We start from the raw sequence: 18,193 nt of genomic DNA on the forward strand, positions 1-18,193 counted from the left end.
GCAAGAAGAGAAGCCACTGCAATGAGAAGCCTGTGCACCGCAACAAAGAGTAGCCCCCGCTTGCCACAAATAGAGAAAAGCCTTCATGCAGCAACGAAGACCCAATGCAGCCAAAAATAAAAAGAAATAAAAGAAATAAATTTATTCTTTTTTTAAAAAGATACTTTGTTCCTACAAAATACTAACCATCATGTGAGCCTTCAGTGAGTTGTAATCTTTTTGCTGGTGGAGAGTCTTGATGTTGATGGCTGTGGTCTGATCGTAGTGACTGTGGCAGTTTCGTAAAATCAGTCAACAGTGAAGTCTGCCTTATTGATTGACCCTTCCTTTCATGAACAGTTTCTCTGTAGCATGAAGTGCTGTTGGATAGCATTTTATCCACAGTTAGAACTTCTTTCAAAATTGGAGTCAGTCGTCTTAAACCCTGCAGCTGCTGCTTTGTCAACTAAGTTGCAATATTCTAAGTCCTTTGTTGTCATTTCAACAGTTTTCACAGCACCTTCACCAGGAGTAGATTCTAGAGTAGTGTTCCAGGCAGAAGCTGAGGATGTTTAAACTGGTGTGGAAGCAAGGGAGAGGAAAGGGGTGGGGACTGTGCGCATCCAGGGCTTTCACAGACCTCACCTTCCCATTTAACCTGATGCTGTTTCATGGGCTCAGGGGCTGCTGTAATCTCTGCTGCATTACAAACCAGCCCAAAACGTAGTGGCTTAAAACAGTAACTATTTAATTCTTCTTCTGAGTCTGTGGGTTGACTGGCTCAGCTGGGTGTTTTCCTTCATGTGCTGAAGGAAGGGGCACCCTGTGGCTCCACTCAGCTGGGAGCTGGATCCTCCAGAGCCTGTCTCCATGTGGCCGCCAGCCCTTCAGTGGTTGCGCCTGGGCACCGTGGCAGCTGGGCTCGAGGAGGGAGGAAGTGGAAGCCGCCGGCTCCCTTATGGCCTGGGCTCAGAGGTCCCAGAATGTTACTTATGCCATGTTCTGACTGGTCCAGCCTGTCCCAGGCCTGCCAGATTCCAGGGGAGGGAACATTGACTCCACCTTTCCATATGGAGAGACACTTGTACCTTCAGGCACAAGAGGAAGCATTGGGCCATATTTGCAAACTGTTTACCACAACTTTGAATTTCACTTTGAAATGCAAAGTCCTGGAAGAATTTCAGAGTTGGCCTTTGAAAGTTTTGGTGTCCGGTTTGGGAAAGTAATCAGAGCAAATTATTAAGGAAAGAATCCTTGCTTTTCTTCCAACAAAGTTATTTTCTATGCTAAGAGCAAGCTGTTTCTACAAAAACAACTCAGGTTTCTAAACTTCATCCAACCCTTGGCACACCACTTTATAAATGTGCCTTTTAATCTTTCCATCTGAGCTCTTTGCTATAAAACCCTAATTGTCATGTTCTGTTACGACATGACCGAGGGCCCCGGAGCAGCAGTGTCTGGAGAGCAGACGTCTGCAGCCCTTCTATGGGGACATCCTCTGGAGGAGCAGGACTGCGTCCCCCTTGACCCTCCGGTCGGGCCTCTCCGCTCATGCTATGTTTTAGGGATGATAATCTGCATCAGTCCTACTTTTATCAGATTTATTTGGTAGAGACATATTGTAATAGAGCCACATACAGATGCAGCAGTGATTGACCCCCACGCCCCTGTGATAACAGAGACCACTCATGAGACAGGAGGCCTATGTGTGTTACCCCTCCCCCCTGATGCTTGGACTGGTGAACATTTGATGAGTGGATTGACTGTGCGTTTATAGACAACATGAAACCTGGAGAGGCTGTAAATCCAGGGATCAATTCTGCATTTCACCTGTCTAGATCTCTTTTAAAATCTTTACAAAACTTTAAAATTTTTAAAATTATTTTGCTTTTAAACTGTTAAACCGGGATTAGTTTTTCATATCCATTTTTATGTAAAGGTACCTATGAAGTTTGTATTGAACCTTGAGCTTTCCAGTTAAGTCCTGTGGAAAGACTTTCTTTCTGACACATAAAAATGTTGTAAGTACTACTTACCTGTGGAAATTAAACCAATCCTTTGAGTAACTTTATTTTTATATAACTAGCATGTCTTTCTCATAGACTGCCTTGCCATCCAGGAGAGGATTTCGGCACCAGACCACGAAGTTTTTGTACCGTTTGGTGGGGTCAGAAGATATGGCTGTGGACCAGAGCATTGTCAGCCCTTACACTTCTCGGATCCTAAAGCCTTACATCAGGTATACAGAGAAGAGCTGTGATGTCGAGTGTGTCGCGGGGAGTAATGTTGGTGGTTTTCAAGCCCTGTTCCCCCACTGGAGCGAATAAAGACCAAGATCTGTGAGTTGGCATCAGCAAGGACCGAGTCTGTGCTCTGTGTCCAGTCTCATCCTTGGCTTATTTCAACTGTACATTTTTACAGAAAGGATGGTCCTTTGAAAGAAACATAAAAGGCAAGGATAAGTTAACTCTGTTAGATTTCATTATGATTATCATACTCATTGTTTTAAATTTCAAAGTTGTATATATATTTAGTCGTCTGTGAAATGAAAAAATGGGATGATGTCTCAGTCGGGCCTGTATGTGGACTGCTGATGCGTCTCCTTGTGTAGGCAGAGCCCTGGACGCCGAGCTGGCTGGAGAGGCCCCAGCGCTGGGCTGTGCATGATTGACAGTTGTCTCTGCTGACCACGCTTGCTCTGCAGCCCCCAGTCATGCGGTCCTCCTGGCACAGCCCTGCCCTCCTGGGCAGACAAGGGGAAGCAGCATGCCAGCCTCCTCCACCTCCTGGTCCCCAGCTGTCCTGGCAGGGTTGGGCCTTCCTCTCCTGGGCTCTGTCCTGTGTCCCAGCACTCAGAGGGTTGAATTAGGATGCTGTTTCTGTTTCCCCATTCTGTTCATCAAGGCTCACCAGCACTAGTAGAGTTCCTGGCAGGTACTAAGGGGTTGGGTCTGACGAATGTTGATAGAATGAATTTTAAATTTCATACCAGAAAAGTATTGTAGCCGTTAAGTCAGCCGCCGTATAAAGTAGTGCAAATTAATTTAAAATTTCAAGCAGATCAAAGAGTTTTGTGAATCAAATGGCTGGGAATAATGGGTATTTTTCTTGACTTCAGTTTGTTTATTTTCTGGGTTCTGGAGGCGTGATTATGAAACAAAGCCACCCAAACTGCAGCTCCTGTCCCAGATTCGTTCCCACCTGCACAGGAGTGACCCTCACTGGACGCCAGAGCCGGACGCACCTCTTGACTACTGCTATGTCCGGCCAAATCACATCCCGACGATAAACTCCATGTGTCAGGAGTTTTTCTGGCCTGGTATGTTCTCCCCTCCCGAACTAGGCAGATCCATTTTCTGTGTCATTCATTTTAGCAGTTTTTAAAATTAGTGTATGTCATGTGACCCCCAAAACCTTACATGATTTCATTCAGTTTGTCTCTACTAACATAGAAATATTAAAATATAAACATCTCTTTCTTTCCTAAGGTCAAGAAGAAGCCAGCAGTTAAAGTAATAAACAGTGTTTTTGTCTGTTCCTCTTCCCTGTTTGTCTCTGGTTCCAGAATAAATGATTCACCCTGTTTTGCTTCCACATGTGTCTAGATCCCAGGTAATGTCCATCAGTACCACACAGGCTGGTAGCTTGGGCATATTTGGACACTTGTGATTTTTGCTTAATAATTCTGTGTGCTTTCTTTATTTAGCTGGTCCTTTTGAGAGTGTTAGCACAGCCAAAAGTTGTTTTTATTTATTTATTTTTATTAATTAATTTATTTATTTCTGGCTGTGTTGGGTCTTTGTTGCCGCGTGCGGGCTGCTCTTCGTTATGGTGCGTGGGCTTCTCATTGCAGTGGCTTCTCTTGTTGCAGAGCACAGGCTCTAGGTGCGTGGGCTTCAGTAGTTGTGGCACACGGGCTCGGCGACATGTAGGATCTTCCCAGACCAGGGCTCGAACCCGTGTCCCCTGCATTGGCAGGCAGATTCTTAACCACTGCGCCACCAGGGAAGTCCCAAAAGTTGTTTTTAAAAAGCCAAATACCCCAACCACAGCCTTTGAAAACAAGAATAAATCCAATGTGATTCGTGATTTTATCCACCTTAACATATTGTCTCTGAAGCCATCGATCAAAGGAACACAGTTTCATTGCTAAATATAAACACGTTCTTTTTGGATCTGTTTTACTGCACTGCTTCGGAATGTAAAGGAAATAATACATGTCTTCTAGGAGCTGGATGAGATTTTGTCAGGATGTCACAGTGCACGTGGTGGGGGCTAGGATGGGGCTGAAAAGAGCATTCTGGGAGTGTCTGCTACTTCCTGCCCCTACACTGGGTGCCTTCCAAACGTTAAACATGGAGTTATGTTATATTTTACTCCTTTATTGTAAAATGTGGCATTTGTACTAAAGAGCTTGTCAATTGTCTGTGTACGGGCGGTCTCGGGATCTTTCCTCAGCCCCCTGGGGTCTGGGTATCTCTCATCTTACCCAAGGCAGATACCGAGGCGGGGCGCTTAGGGATGCGCCAGCTGGCACTCGCAGCCCCGGAGGCCGAGTGCGACGCTAGGTGCGTCCAGTTCTGAGCTTGTATGCTCTCTCCTACCCACCCTGTCCTGCTTCTCTTCTTTTAACATATGTACGTAGACCAGGCGATGCTAATTTTGATATTTTCTAAAATTCACTTTTTTATTTTTATGATCTGAATGTGTGGTGTCTATGGTAATGTCTCTGTCTCCCGTTTGGGTGTTTTAGCACGCAGATGCAGCTGAAAGCACAGACTGAGTGGCCTGTTGCTCACTAGCCCCCAAGCCCGGGCTGACCCTGCTGGCCTCTCTCCGTAGGTGTTGACCTGTCCGAGTGCCTGCAGTACCCGGACTTCAGCGTCGTCGTCCTCTATAAGAAAGTCATCATTGCCTTTGGCTTCATGGTCCCCGATGTGAAGTACAACGAAGCGTACATTTCATTTCTGTTTGTCCATCCTGAGTGGAGAAGAGCAGGGATCGCGACTTTCATGATTTATCATCTGATTCAGGTATGTTGTCTCTGCTCACTGTCTGCCCACCTGCCTCTGGGCTTCCTTGAAAGGCTTGGAGGAGGAGGCGGCCAGTGCCAGGCGACGCCAGTGAAGAGGAGCCGGTCTGTGTCGCTCACGAGGTTATTAACACCCAGAGAGAAGCGTTCACCCCCTAAGAGAGGGTCACTCCTCAGACCCAGGTTTCAAAGAAATCAGTTTGTGAACATGTGTAGTAAATGAAGTGAGGAAAGTACCACAAGTGGGAGCCTAAAGCACTTGTACTGTCCGTATCGTAACTGCTGCTGCTCTTGGAATCACCACCGCGGTGACTGAGAAGTGGAAGTGAGAAGTGACTTTTAGTTCTTAAGTATTTTTAAACATTTTAGCCAAACTATCAATCAGTGGTATGTGCATTCTGTTAATGCTGCTTGTTTTTAATTTTACTGTTGCTGTGAACCTTCTCAGTAATTCATCCTTTGATATATCTGTATCACCTTTGAGGAAAATAGACCATATATTTATATACTAACACCAGAAAAACATGCAAGGATTTTTTTTTCCCCAGAATTTATCTGGTAGCTTATTGAGAAACCACTGGGTATGGAGCATTGTGTGTCACGTAGGCAAGATTCTTTTTAAATAGAAGATGGAGATGATTCAGTGGTTTTTTTTTTCCAGTTTTTAATGAAACTTGCTCAGTAATTCCCAGGTGTTGGTGAGAACCTTCCTCTATCGAGGAATTGCGTTCTCCTCTCCTCTCTTGGCAGTTAGTGTGAGGCTGTCTCCATTATCCCCACCACACCCCGCCTTTACCCACCCCGTACGCAGGGCCGACCTCCCCCTGTTCACCCTCTCCTGGCAGGATGGCCATGGGCTTCAGCCTCCTCCTTCACCAGCAAGGGCCGGTGGATGGGGCAGGGGTGATGTTCTGGTGGCACACTCGGTCCTTACTGAGCCTCCCTGGCTGGGAGGAGGAGTGTCCGTCTTTCTATGTGGGTGCCTGGCCCCCGGCCAGACCATAAACCCCGGCCCAGACACAGTACCACCCAGATGGTCAGCTGTGCTTGGCGACAGCGTTGCTGGGACTGTGCCAACTTGCAGCGTAAAGAGGACTATCGTCCTTGGTGTGCTTGTAGTTCTTTCTTCTCCTAAAAATGCCTCTGGATGCAGAATGTGAGGGAAGCAGGGAAGAGAGGGTATCTGTCTGCCTTTGACCTGGGATTGTAAAATCTCGGGAACTCATCAAGTCCAGGATCTCAGTGCCTCCTCATTAAAGAGCAAGTTCTGAATTTATGTGACTTTCGGGGTACTTTCTTTTGTGTAGCTAATTAAAGAATCTAAGAACTTGCCTAGGCTTGACAGAGCAAGCATCATTCTTTTCCCCTAGGATTAGGCCCGTGCTACATGCAGACACCTCAGTTCTGAGAAGTTTGGGAGTGACGAGAGAGTGTCTTTGGGATTCAGAATGTCTGTATAAGGTATTCAAGTTGTATAATTAAACAGAAGTCTTAATAGTTCATATCTGGCTACATAATTTAACATATTTTCTAGAAGGTCTAGGCAGGGAATTTTTACGATTCCCTTTCAGGATGACGTCTAGTTTTTAAAAGCAGAATGTCTCGTCTTGTCCTCTGTTTCTTCAAGATTGTTGTGATGTTGGTATTGATATGCTTGATGTATTTAAATGCAACTGAATATAAAACAATTGACAGTGAAATATCCCTGTTGGCTCTTTGCTCCAAAGAGAAAAAGGACACACCCAGCTTACCGTCTGTTTCCTTGGTCTTGAACGTTTTGGTGGCGGCAGAGAAGGGTCAGGTTTCCTGCTGTTGCTGGTGCTACAGTGTCTCAGCTTCAGGCCCCAGTGTCTCTGGTTTCTGTAACTGACTGCCTACACTTAAAAGTTACTTCAGCCACTCCTTTTCCCTCCGGCTTTTTTGTTTTCACCTTGTGTTTTTCCACTCTCTCGGCAGACCTGCATGGGCAAGGACGTAACCCTTCACGTCTCAGCGAGCAACCCTGCCATGCTGCTCTACCAGAAGTTTGGATTCAAGACTGAAGAATATGTCTTAGATTTTTACGATAAATATTACCCCTTGGAGAGCGCGGAGTGTAAACACGCGTTCTTCCTGCGACTGCGACGCTGATGTGAGTGCACCCCTTCACAGAGGGCACACATGCTCGCAGAGAAGGGCCGTCAGTAGACCCCCCAGCGGCAGGTGCTCGCTTCACCGCGGGTTCTGATCTCAGCTGAGCCGAGAGCGGCGTGGGCAGTGGCGTCAGTAGTGGGCGCCCCTTCGGCTGAGTCGCTGTCCAGCCTTTTCTGGACAGGCCTTTGCCCACACCTTGGACTCCACGGTCAACTAAGACTGGCAGGTGCGCTGTCCTTTGCCCGACAGCCTGTTGAGCCAGGAAGGTCCAGACTGATGTTCTTGGGGAGAGAGATTCTGTCCCGTTTAAAGTGTGAGAAATGTGATCGCGGTTAAGGGTTCCTGCGGTGCTTCCTTCAGAGGCACCGTGCTGTCCTGGGGTGGTGAGATGATCACACGGGGGACGCCAGCCCGTCCCAGCCTGGCTGTGCTGTCACTGAAGCCAGGGGGACCCCTCGGGCACTCGCTGACTTTGGTCATGGTGTTCGTGTGTGACGTCGCCTCAGCTGTGCCCCTGTGAGCATCCCCCACCGGGGCCATGGCCTGGGAGGCGGGATCCCATTCTCCCCTCCTGTGGCTGGAGTAGCTGAGTGGCCTGGCATTTCAGTTGTGCCCCCGGATGGAGGCGAGCAGCGGTGGGAGGGGAGCTGGCCATGGACGGTCCCGTCTTGTCTGCGGAACAAGGCTGTTGGTGGGTTTGTGAGTGTTGGAGCTGGACTATCAGGTGTTTTTGGATTTAGCAGGAACATTTCCAGAAGTATCCGACGTTCTCAAATAAAAATCTTTCCTTGTGACAACCCATGGCCAGAGCTTCAGTCTCATCAGTTTGCTTTCAAACTCTTTTTAATTAAGAGCAGTACTTATCTTTTGGGGACATGAATCCCTTTGAGAATCCAAAAAAGGCTGAACACTCTCTAGAAAACTCGGCACGTTTAAAAGTTTGCATTGGTATTCCGTGGACCACAGGCATCTGTGTTCTGGAGGCTGTGCTTAGAGGGAGCTTGAATCCCTTCGTTCCAGGGGAATGTGTGTCACCCCCGCAGGAAGAGTCTGCAGCTGTCCTGTTGCTTATCTCTGTTAACCTGGTTGGGATCGGGGCTGCCTTTCCCCTCGCCCGCATGAGGCCCCGGGCTGGACATGCGGAGTCACTCAGGTGCCAGGATCAAAGCAGCGATGGTCAGCCTCCGAAAAGGAGTCTTCTGGGCTCCTGCTCACCCTCTCCCCTTCCAGAGGGTCAAAACCAGCATTTCCGAACCTGACCCTGCGGGGACCCCCAACAGGCTGGGAGGGGCCAGCTGTCACCTGCCTCCTGCTTGGCCTTTAAGGTTTAGGTTCTTAAGATTACAGGTATGTTATATTCTACTATCTGAGTGTGTCTGTTTTATGGCTAAAGTGATGGATTTTTTCACCCCAGAGCTCGAGGAAGAGCTGACACTCGGGGGAGACGGACGGTTTGAGCCCCGGCCCGTACGCGCCCCGGGTGTCTGTGTGTCCACGGACCTGCCCTCTCAATACTTCCCTCTGCAGTGAAACTCCAGGGCTTCAAGACAGACCAATCTGCACTCTGAGTGACACCTTATAATTCGCGTCATTTTGAGAGAGAACTTCCAGGTGAGGGTGAGTGGCGGCTGAAAAGCAGATATACTGCTCGTGTGTTCACGTTTGGCCAAAACGTCTAGTATTCTAGTTAAAGTGAATGTGGCTAAAGGCTACATTAAATCAAAGGTATGTCTAGCAAAAGGCAGTGGGCTCCAAGTGGGATGGAAAGCAAAGACCTGATCTCAGAGGGTATCAGGAAAAACAAGAATTGCTGGCAACTGGGGCCTCTGGGGCGTAAGCCTGAGGTGGGGCCTCCTGTCTGTGCCACTGGCTGCCCTGAGCAGCACCCAGCACCCAGCCCAGTGGGCTCAGGGGTAGGCAGTGTTGAGCAGACAAGGTACAAGGTGCTAAGAGTAGGAAAAACGCCAGCCCCGTTCCTGAGCTCTGAATTCTCCCAGCGACTCCATGAGGTGGTCGTACCGTTGCCTCAATTTTAGGGAAGAGAAAGTGGGCTTGAGAGGATGCGTAAGTCCGTGCCAGGGCGCACAGACAGAAAGCAGAGGACAGGACCCAAGTCCTGGCGCCGGCCCCTCCCTGCCTGCGGGGTGTGTGACGTTGGGGAGGAACTCTCCCCCGGGGCCTAAGGCCCCTGGACCCTGACAGGCGGCCTGGATTCAGAGCTGATTCGCTTCCCACTCTGACCTTCCATGTTTTCCTTGCTGGGCTCCCAGGTCAGGGTCTGTGGTCATGTGCAAAGGCAGGTATGTGTGAGTGTGAATGTTTTTTGGGGGAAGGGGCCTGAAGCTTCATCAGACGTTTAGAAGGGTGTGTGAGCCAAAAAGCAGTAACAAGCCCTGTTCAGACTGGAGGGGAGACCTTTCTGGAGCCAGCTGAGTGGTTGGAACAAAGGTTCAGAAGGAATGACTCACCAAACAGTATCTTAGAAATGTTTTATTTTAATTTTGACATAATTTCATTCTTGACAGAAAAGTTACAGAAGAGTACAAAGAATTCCCAGGTACCCTTCATCCCAGTTCCCTAAATGTTAACATTTCACACGTTTGTGCTCTCTGTACACATACGTGTGTGTGCACCTGCACACTTTTTTCTGAACCACTTAAAAGTAAGTTGCAGATACTGTGCCCACTTTACCCTTAATAAAAGCTAGGAATGTTCTTACCTAACTGCTGTACAGTGACAAAATCAGGGAAGTTAACCTTGATCTCTTGCTGTTCATGTACAGACCTAATTCACATTTCACTGATTGTCCTGATACTGCCCTTTATAGCAAAAGAAGATCAAGATTGCATGTTGCATTCAGTTGTCAGGCTCCTTTTGTCTCCCGTGATCAGGAACCGTCCCCAAGTCTTTGTGAATGTGGACATTTCTGAAGTGTCCTAGGGCTCGTTGGTTTGCAGTGTCCCAGGATTCGGGGGCATCTGCTCTTTGCTCCTGTTCAGGTTCTGTAGGCACTTGGGCAGGAATACCATGGACATCAGTCCCGTTTCTGGCAAATTAACTTTGAGTTAAGGCAAGCAGGGTTGACTTCGCAAGTACGTGTCTTACGGAGAGGTTCACTGAGGATATGTCAGTACCCTGCTGCTCAGACTTTGCGCCCTTGGTCTTAGTATCCAGACAGTGGCGTCGTAGCCTTCTAGGTTCATATCTCCTTGAGGAAGCGGCTTTTAGAGTGGGTTCCGCAGTGGCCTGAGCTTAAGCGAGGGCCTGCCTGTCACCCTTCAGTAAGATGCCGGCAAGAGCTCCTGCCTCCCCAGGGGCACAGCAGGGTGTCCTGGGCAGGTGGGCCGGGCACTCAGTGTTACAGGTGGCACTTCTCAACACTCACCAGGACTTCTCTGATGACCTAGAGGCCAAAGGATGTCTGTGTTACCTAGTGCTACGTAAGGAACCACCACAAACTCTAGCCACTTAACACCATAGCAGTTTCTTTTCTCTTGGGATTCTGAGGGTTTTCTGGATGGTTCTCTCCATGTGGTGCCGGCTGGGGCACTGGGGCAGCCCCTGTCATCTGGGAGCTCAGCAGGGGTGCTGGCCGGGGGGGCTTCAGTTCTCTTCCCGCCTCCCCGTGGGACTGCTTACACCACCTCATGGCGAGGTAGCTGGGTTCCAAGAAGGAACATTCTTCCAACTTTCCAGGAAGACAGACCCCACTGCAAGTGCTCCTCAAGCCTCTCCTTGCATCGTGCTTACTGCTGACCCATCAGCCGGAGCCAGTGACGTGGCCGAACTCCTAGACCATGCCGGAGGGAGCGCTTCACAAGGACAAATACTGGGATATGTGGTTCCTGAGGGGAGGGGGGTGGTGAGCACCAAAGTATAGTCAACCACAAGGGTCATTATGGAAAAGGCTGTGAAGTTGTGACACCCAGAGGGCAGCTGCCCAGCTTGGAATTGTTCCCCTTTGGGGCAGCTGGGTGGGCTGTATCTGGTGGACACCTCATCCATGCTAGGAAGGCAGTGAGGGCATTCCTCGTGGCCAGAGTGCATGCAGGAGCTCTCGGTGGCCACGGTTTTTTGTTTTTTGTTTTGTTTGTGGGCCAGTCTGTAGAGAACAGGAAGGGTTGAGACAGTTTCAGATAGATTTCTGGTGAGGCCTCTCCCTGAGGCTGGCTGAGGCTCCCCCCTCAGGATTGGGGTAGGCTTCCCCTTACATCCATCCCATTTTATAGTAAATCATCCCTCCTTCCTTTTAAAGTTTTGTGGAGGTGTAATTTGCATACTATAAAATTCACCAATTTTAAGTGTACAATTCAGGTTTTTAGTAGATTTATGGAGTTATCACTCAATCCACTTGTAGAACATGGGGCCAGAGAGGCCCCTGGTGCTCATTTGCAGTCAGTCCCCACTCCTGCCCCAGCCCGGACAACCACCAGTCTGTTTTCTGTCCCTATAGATTTGCCTTTTCTAGACGTTACATGTCAAATGACCCTTTTTGCTTTACTTCACGTTGGCTTGTTACCAGCTACCAGAGAGGTTACTCTAACCCAGCAGAGCCCATTGCTTTAGATATTTTGGTATAAATCCTTTTGTCTTATGCACATACATATGCCCTTGCATATGTCATTTTTTTTCATATACTAGTTTTTTAAAATGAACTGTGATCATATTGTATATCTTGTTCTATAAGATTCACGACTTTTGGGGGTTTTTTTTTTTAGGTGGTCACAGATAACATTCCACGTTGTCATATGTTCTAAAAAATCATATATGATAGAATTATATTTTGTTATAGTCATGTACCATAGTTTAACAAATACCCCTGTTTCCAAATAATGCAATCATACGAACAGGCTAAAGAATAAAAATCACACGATCATATCATATGATACATGACAGAATCCAATACCCATTTATGATAAAAATTCTCAGCAAAGTAGGAATAGAGGGGAACTTCCTCAACTTGATAAAGGACTTATGCAAAAAACCTACACCTAAACATCATACTTAACGGTGAGAAACTAGAATACTTAGAAACTAGAAGACCTCCATCTAAGATGGAACAAGACAAGGGTGTCCTCTCTCACCACTCCTTTTAACATTGTACTAGCTAATGGAAGTTCTAGCTAATGCAAGAAAATGAAATAAAAGGTATACAGATAGGGAAGGACGATATAAAACTGTTTGTATGCAGATGACCTGCTTGTCTATGTAGAGAATCTGAAAGAATTGATAAAAAGTTGACCCCAGGGCTTCCCTGGTGGTGCAGTGGTTGAGAGTCCGCCTGCCGATGCAGGGGACACAGGTTCATGCCCTGGTCCGGGAAGATCCCACATGCCGCGGAGCGGCTGTCCCGTGAGCCGTGGCCGCTGAGCCTGCGCATCCGGAGCCTGTGCTCCACAATGGGAGAGGCCACAACGGTGAGAGGCCTGCATACCGCAAAAAAAAAAAAAAAAAAAAAAAAAAAGTTGACCCCAAAATGCAACTAACAGGTGAATAGCAAGATTACAGGATATGAGGTTATTTATACAAAAGTCAGTAACTTTCCTATATGCCAGCAATGAATTAGTCGAATTTGAAATTAAAAACAATACCATTCACATTAGCAGGTATAAATCTAACAAAATATGTACAAGATCTATATGAGGGAAACTACAAAACTCTGATGAAAGAAATCGAAGAACTAAGTAAATGCGGCAATGTTCCATATTTATGCACAGGCAGACTCAACATTGTCAAGATGTCATTTCTTGCCAGCTTGATCTATAGATTCAAAGCAATTTCAGTCAAAATCCCAGCAAGTTATTGTGTGGATATTGACAAACTGATTTTAAAGTTTATAACCAAAAGACCCAGAAAAGCCAACACAGTATTGAGGGAAAAGAATGAAATTGGAGGACTGACACTACTCAACTTTGAGACATACTATAAAGCTACAGTAATCAAGACACTGGTATTGGTGGAAGAACAGATAGCTAGATAAATGGAACAGAACAGGGAGCCCGGAAATAGACTTCCATAAGTATAGCCAACTGATCTTTGACAACGAAACAAAGGCTATACAGTGGAGAAAACATAATCTTTTCAACAAACAGTAATGGAACAGCTAGGTATCCACGTGCAAAAAAAAAAAAAAAAAAAGGAATCTAGACACAGATCTTACATCCTTCACAAAAATTAACTCAAAATGGATCATATAAAACTGCTAACATAGGAAAAAATCTAAATGACCTAGGGTATGGTGATGACTTTTTTGATACAACATGAAATGTTACCAAGCCAAAACTTGGGTCCACTCGCCGGCGTGGAGTAAAGCCAAACAACTGACACCAGGTTGTGGTGAAAGAAAGAGCAGCATTTATTGCAGGGTGCTCTGTACAAGGAATCCGGGACAGCTAATGCTCAAAGCACACAAACTCCTCGATGGTTTTCAGTGAAGCATTTTGAGAGGTAAGGTGAGGGAAGGGAGTCCCAGGGTAAGTGATCAGCTCTGATTGGCTGATGGTGAGGTCACAGGATGGTGTCACAGGGGTTCACATGATCAGTCTTTAGGCTGTAGTAGGTCTGGGGGGCTATGTACTCATAGTCATCAAGTAGTTAACCTCTTCTATCTAGTGGGGGTTTTGGCATCTGTAGAACAACTCAGGAAATGTGCATCAGGTACTATCATTTAGGTACTTCAGAGGGGAGCTGAAGCAGAGGATGTGGGGGGAGGGATCTGTCCCAGGGAAGACCCCTTAGGGTCCTGGTTGGTTCTACAAAGGCACAATCCATGAAAGAAAGATTTTCTAAGCTGGACTTCATTAAAATTAAAACAACTGCTGTGTGAAAGGATACCGTCAAGAAATTAAGACAAGCCACGAACTGAGAGAAAATCTTTGCAAAGCACACATCTGATAAAGGACTGTTATCCAAAATGTACAGAGAAGACTTAAAACTCAATAATAAGAAAATGAACAACCTGATTTTTAAACAGGCAAAACACCTAAACAGACACTTCACCAAAGAAGATAACACGGAGAGCAAACAAGCATGTGAAAAAATGTTCCACATCATGTTATCAGGGAAATGCAAATGAAAACAATGAGATGCTACTACACATCTATTAGAATGGCTCAAATCCACCACTCTGACAACACCAAATGCTGGTGAGGATGTGAAGCAACAGGAACTCTCATTCATTGCTGGTGAGAAGGCGAAATGGTACAGCTGCTTCGGAAGGCAGTTTGGCAGTATCTTACAAAAATAGGCATACGTACTCATCACGTGATCCAACAATCACACTCCTCATATTTACCCAAATGATGTTAAAATGTATGTCTATACACAGACCTGCGCATGAACCTTTTTTCATAATTGCCAAAACTTGGAGGCAACCAAGATGTCTTTCAGCAGGTGAATGAATAAACTGGTATGTCCAGAAAACAGAATATTTTTCAGCACTAAAACAAGTTATCAAGCGTGAAAAAACATGGAGGAACCTTACATGCATATTACTAAGTGAAATAAGCCAGTCTGGAAAGGCTGCTTGCTGTCTGATTCCAATTATATGACATTCTGGAAAAGGTAAAACTGTGGAGACAGGGAAAGGATCAGATTCTGGGGTTTAGGGAGGGAGGGTGGGATTATTAACAGGCAGAACACAGGATTTTTAGGGCGGTGAAAATACTCTGTGATAGTATAATAGTATAACAATGGATATACGTCATTATTCATTTGTCCAAACCCATAGTACGCACAACACCAAGGATGAACTGTAATGTATACTGTGGAGTTTGGATGACAGTGATGTGTCCGTGTAGGTTCTCCTGTAACAAAGGTACCACCTTGGTGGGGGATGTGGATAATGGGGGAGGCTGTGTATGGGGGGCAGGGATATTTGCGAAATCTCTGTACTTTCTGCTCAATTTTTCTGTGAACCTAAAACTGTTCTAAAAAATAAAGTGTTAAAAAAAGGTACTGCAATTAAAATGGGCAAATGATTTGACTAGGCAGTTCTCTGAAGAAGGTATACAAATAGCCAGTAAGCATATGAAAAGATGCTCAGCATCATTAGTCATTAGAGAAATTCAAATGATATTCACAGAGCTGGCTAGAATCAAGAAGACATAAATAATCAGGTGGCTAAGGCTATGCAGAAATCGGGGCCCCCATACATTGCTGGTGAGAATGTAAAATGGTGCAGTCGTGTCGGAAAACAGCCTGGCAGTTTTTCAAAATGTTAAATATAGAATTACCATATGACTCAGCAGTTCCTCTCAGGAGAAATGAAAACATGTATCCACACAAAGACGTGTACATGAATATTAATTGCAGCATTATTCACAATAGCCTCCAGGTGGAAACAGCCCAAGTGACCATCAGCTGATGAATGGATAAACACATGTGATAGATGCGTACAGTGGAGTACTACCCAGCAGTAAAAAGGAGCAAAGCACCGATAAATGCTACAACAGGGGTGAAACATCACGAATTGAAACATTTCAAAGAAGCCAGACAAAAGAACACATGTTGTATGATTCCTTTTATATGAAATGTCCAGGAAAGGCAAGTTAATAGAGACACAAAATAGATTAGGGATTACTTACTTGTGTCGCTTCATGTTATATCAGTCATTTTTTTTCAAGTTGCTAAATGGTTTACATGACCATTCTTTAATGGTTCTATTTTCTTATTATTTTAGTGCTCCTCATTAGGATTCCTGCTTTTATATATAACATTGCAGTGAACACATTTGTGCTTAAGTTTTTTTTGCCATGGATTGGATTTTTTTTTCTTCTGGATAGATCCCAGAAATGGTATTCTTAAGTCAAAAGATGGGAACATTTTCATTGTCACTTTCTCATTGCCAACACTGTCATTAATATGTTAAGGTACCAGTCTCACCTCAAAACTACCCGGATTAGTTATTATCACTTGAAGTACTTGTTGCTAATTTTTAAATAGGCAGTCATTTGCCATTTAAAAAATTATTAGTGTGGTTGAACATTTTCCATTGTTTGTTTCCTAGTAGCATTCCTGGTTGCATCCTTTGTCTATTAATCTCCAGGGAGTAGGGAGATCTTGGTGTTTCTCATCATTTATTCATATGAGTTCTTCCCGCAATTGAAGTGGTGATTCTCAACCCAGTCTAACTGGCTGGTCCCATCTGGGGAATTTGTGGAGAAGGTCGCTCAAAATTCCCCTTCCTGTGGTATTAAGGAGGGGGGTGGAGGAGGGGGTAAGAGAAGGGAAGGACCCAGGCAGAAACAGAACAACTTGGAGGCAGGTAGGTCCTGGTCCTCAGCCAACCCCGTGTCCTGGTTTCCCCCAGTCCTGGGAGAGCAGGCTGCAGGGAAGAATTGGACATCTATTCTCTGTCTCTGGGGCCCTTGGCCTGGTTCCCTCGTTTATCTGCTCTCATTAGTTGACCAAGGCCTGGTCTCCCCAGACCGGCCATCCCAGGGACCCCGCTTCCCTCTCTGGGCCCCCCTCCCCAGTGTGACGGCAGACCCCTCTTTCTGCCCACCCAGCCCGGATCCCCTTTTGGGCCTCTTGGAAATTTCTGTCCTCCTAGTTCTCAGGTCATTTGAATCACTGAGGTGTGTGGCATGGCTGTAAACAGCTTGGCTTCTGGACCATTCGGGCCTAAGTCCCCCACCTGCTGCTTGCTGGCTGTGCCTCAGTTCCCTGTTTGCTAAAAACCTGTGATTTGTTGTGAGGAGGACCCGTGAGAACATGTGGAGTACTCGGCAGGCTGCCTGGTAGCTGGGGGCCATGGAACAATGGTGGTTACCCTCAGGGGAGGGGAGAGACCCTAGTTAAAATGAGGCTGTTGCTTAGTGTTTCTCAGCCTTGGCCACAAAATCGCCCACACTTGGGTCCCAGTCCTCCGAGAATTTGATGTAGTTGGACTGGGGTGTGGCTTCCCAGCCCAGGCGATTCTAATGATGGCCAAGGTTGAGACGCACAGGCTGGGAGGACTAGTCCAGCGGGGGATCTGCCTGTCATCTCCTGCCGCCACCCTGGGCCTCCCAAGGGGAGGCTCCTCATCTCACTTTCCAAAATACATCCCTTCTCCAAGCCCAAAGGCCTACCTGAGCTTCTGGTAACTGACCTTCCCTGGATGAAGCCAGAGCAGGGCCCACTTCCTCTCCTGACTCGGGGTTTAATTCCATTTTATTGTCGCACCACTTTTTCGCACATGTTGGTGTTTGTTCTTTTCCTGCCTGCACGTCTGTGGACAGAAAACCAGACTCGGCTTTTGTGACCCTTGGGGCATCTTGGAGGCTCCCGACTGTAAACTAGTGTTTGGGAAAAGTGCGTCTTTCTCCCCAAGCTCGTCAGACATCCCCGGGGCTGGAGAGGATAAGGCCGGGGGAGTGAGGCAGGCTGTGCAGGTGGGCTTGGCAGGATACTTCCAGATGCAAGTAGGAGAAGCCCGGGCTCAGACTGGCTCAGAGGACCACCAACTGTGGTCTCACCCAGCAGACGTCCAGAGGGAGTGCGTCCCATGGTCATGCAACCATTAGCGTGTTAACCATTAGCGTGTTAACCATGTGAGCTTGGGCTGGCGGCTTAAACTCAGTGTCCTTGTTTGTGAAAAAGGACCGTTGCCCATGCAGTGAGTTAACATTAGTAAAGGCCTTACAACAATCCCTCATGTGAAGGAAGTGTGTCGGCTACTATACGATCAGTCATCTCTGCGTAACAGATGCGAAATTCTCGGTGGTCCACAGCAATCAGCATTTCTTTCCCATGTGTCTGCAGGTTGGCAGGGCTTGGCTCGGCCCCTCCCATTCAATCTGTGCATACAGCTCAGGTCTGCCCCGCAGGTGTTCCCCCTGGGTCCCAGGAAAGCAGTGCAGCAGGTGCCGGAGCGATGCTGTTCACATAATGGTGGCAGTGACGCAGGATAGAGGAAGAACACCAGCGTCGGTCGGGAACTGGCACGTTCTCACTCTGCCCGCTTTCCTTTGGCCCAAGCAAGTCCCATGTCCCAGCCCAGTTTCAGCAGGGAGGGGAGGTAAATTCTACTCACGCCAGTTAGTGGTAGTATCAAGTCACATGGCA

General features: G+C 46.9%; 1 protein-coding gene across 2 annotated transcripts in view; it reads left to right on the plus strand.

The window, feature by feature from the left end:
• KAT14 (lysine acetyltransferase 14) overlaps nucleotides 1-7,945 on the plus strand; it is a 40,370-nt gene extending 32,425 nt beyond the window's left edge. For both annotated transcript variants that reach the window (XM_060077689.1, XM_060077690.1), the window contains exons 7-10: nucleotides 2,082-2,218; nucleotides 3,123-3,298; nucleotides 4,822-5,012; nucleotides 6,968-7,945. In XM_060077689.1, coding sequence (XP_059933672.1) covers nucleotides 2,082-2,218; nucleotides 3,123-3,298; nucleotides 4,822-5,012; nucleotides 6,968-7,141 — 678 coding nt within the window. In that variant the 3' untranslated portion in view covers nucleotides 7,142-7,945. The remainder of the gene's footprint in view (nucleotides 1-2,081; nucleotides 2,219-3,122; nucleotides 3,299-4,821; nucleotides 5,013-6,967) is intronic.
• Nucleotides 7,946-18,193: the final 10,248 nt, after the last annotated feature.

Source organism: Mesoplodon densirostris, chromosome 16, assembly GCF_025265405.1.
Source record: "Mesoplodon densirostris isolate mMesDen1 chromosome 16, mMesDen1 primary haplotype, whole genome shotgun sequence".
Lineage (NCBI taxonomy): Eukaryota > Metazoa > Chordata > Mammalia > Artiodactyla > Ziphiidae > Mesoplodon > Mesoplodon densirostris.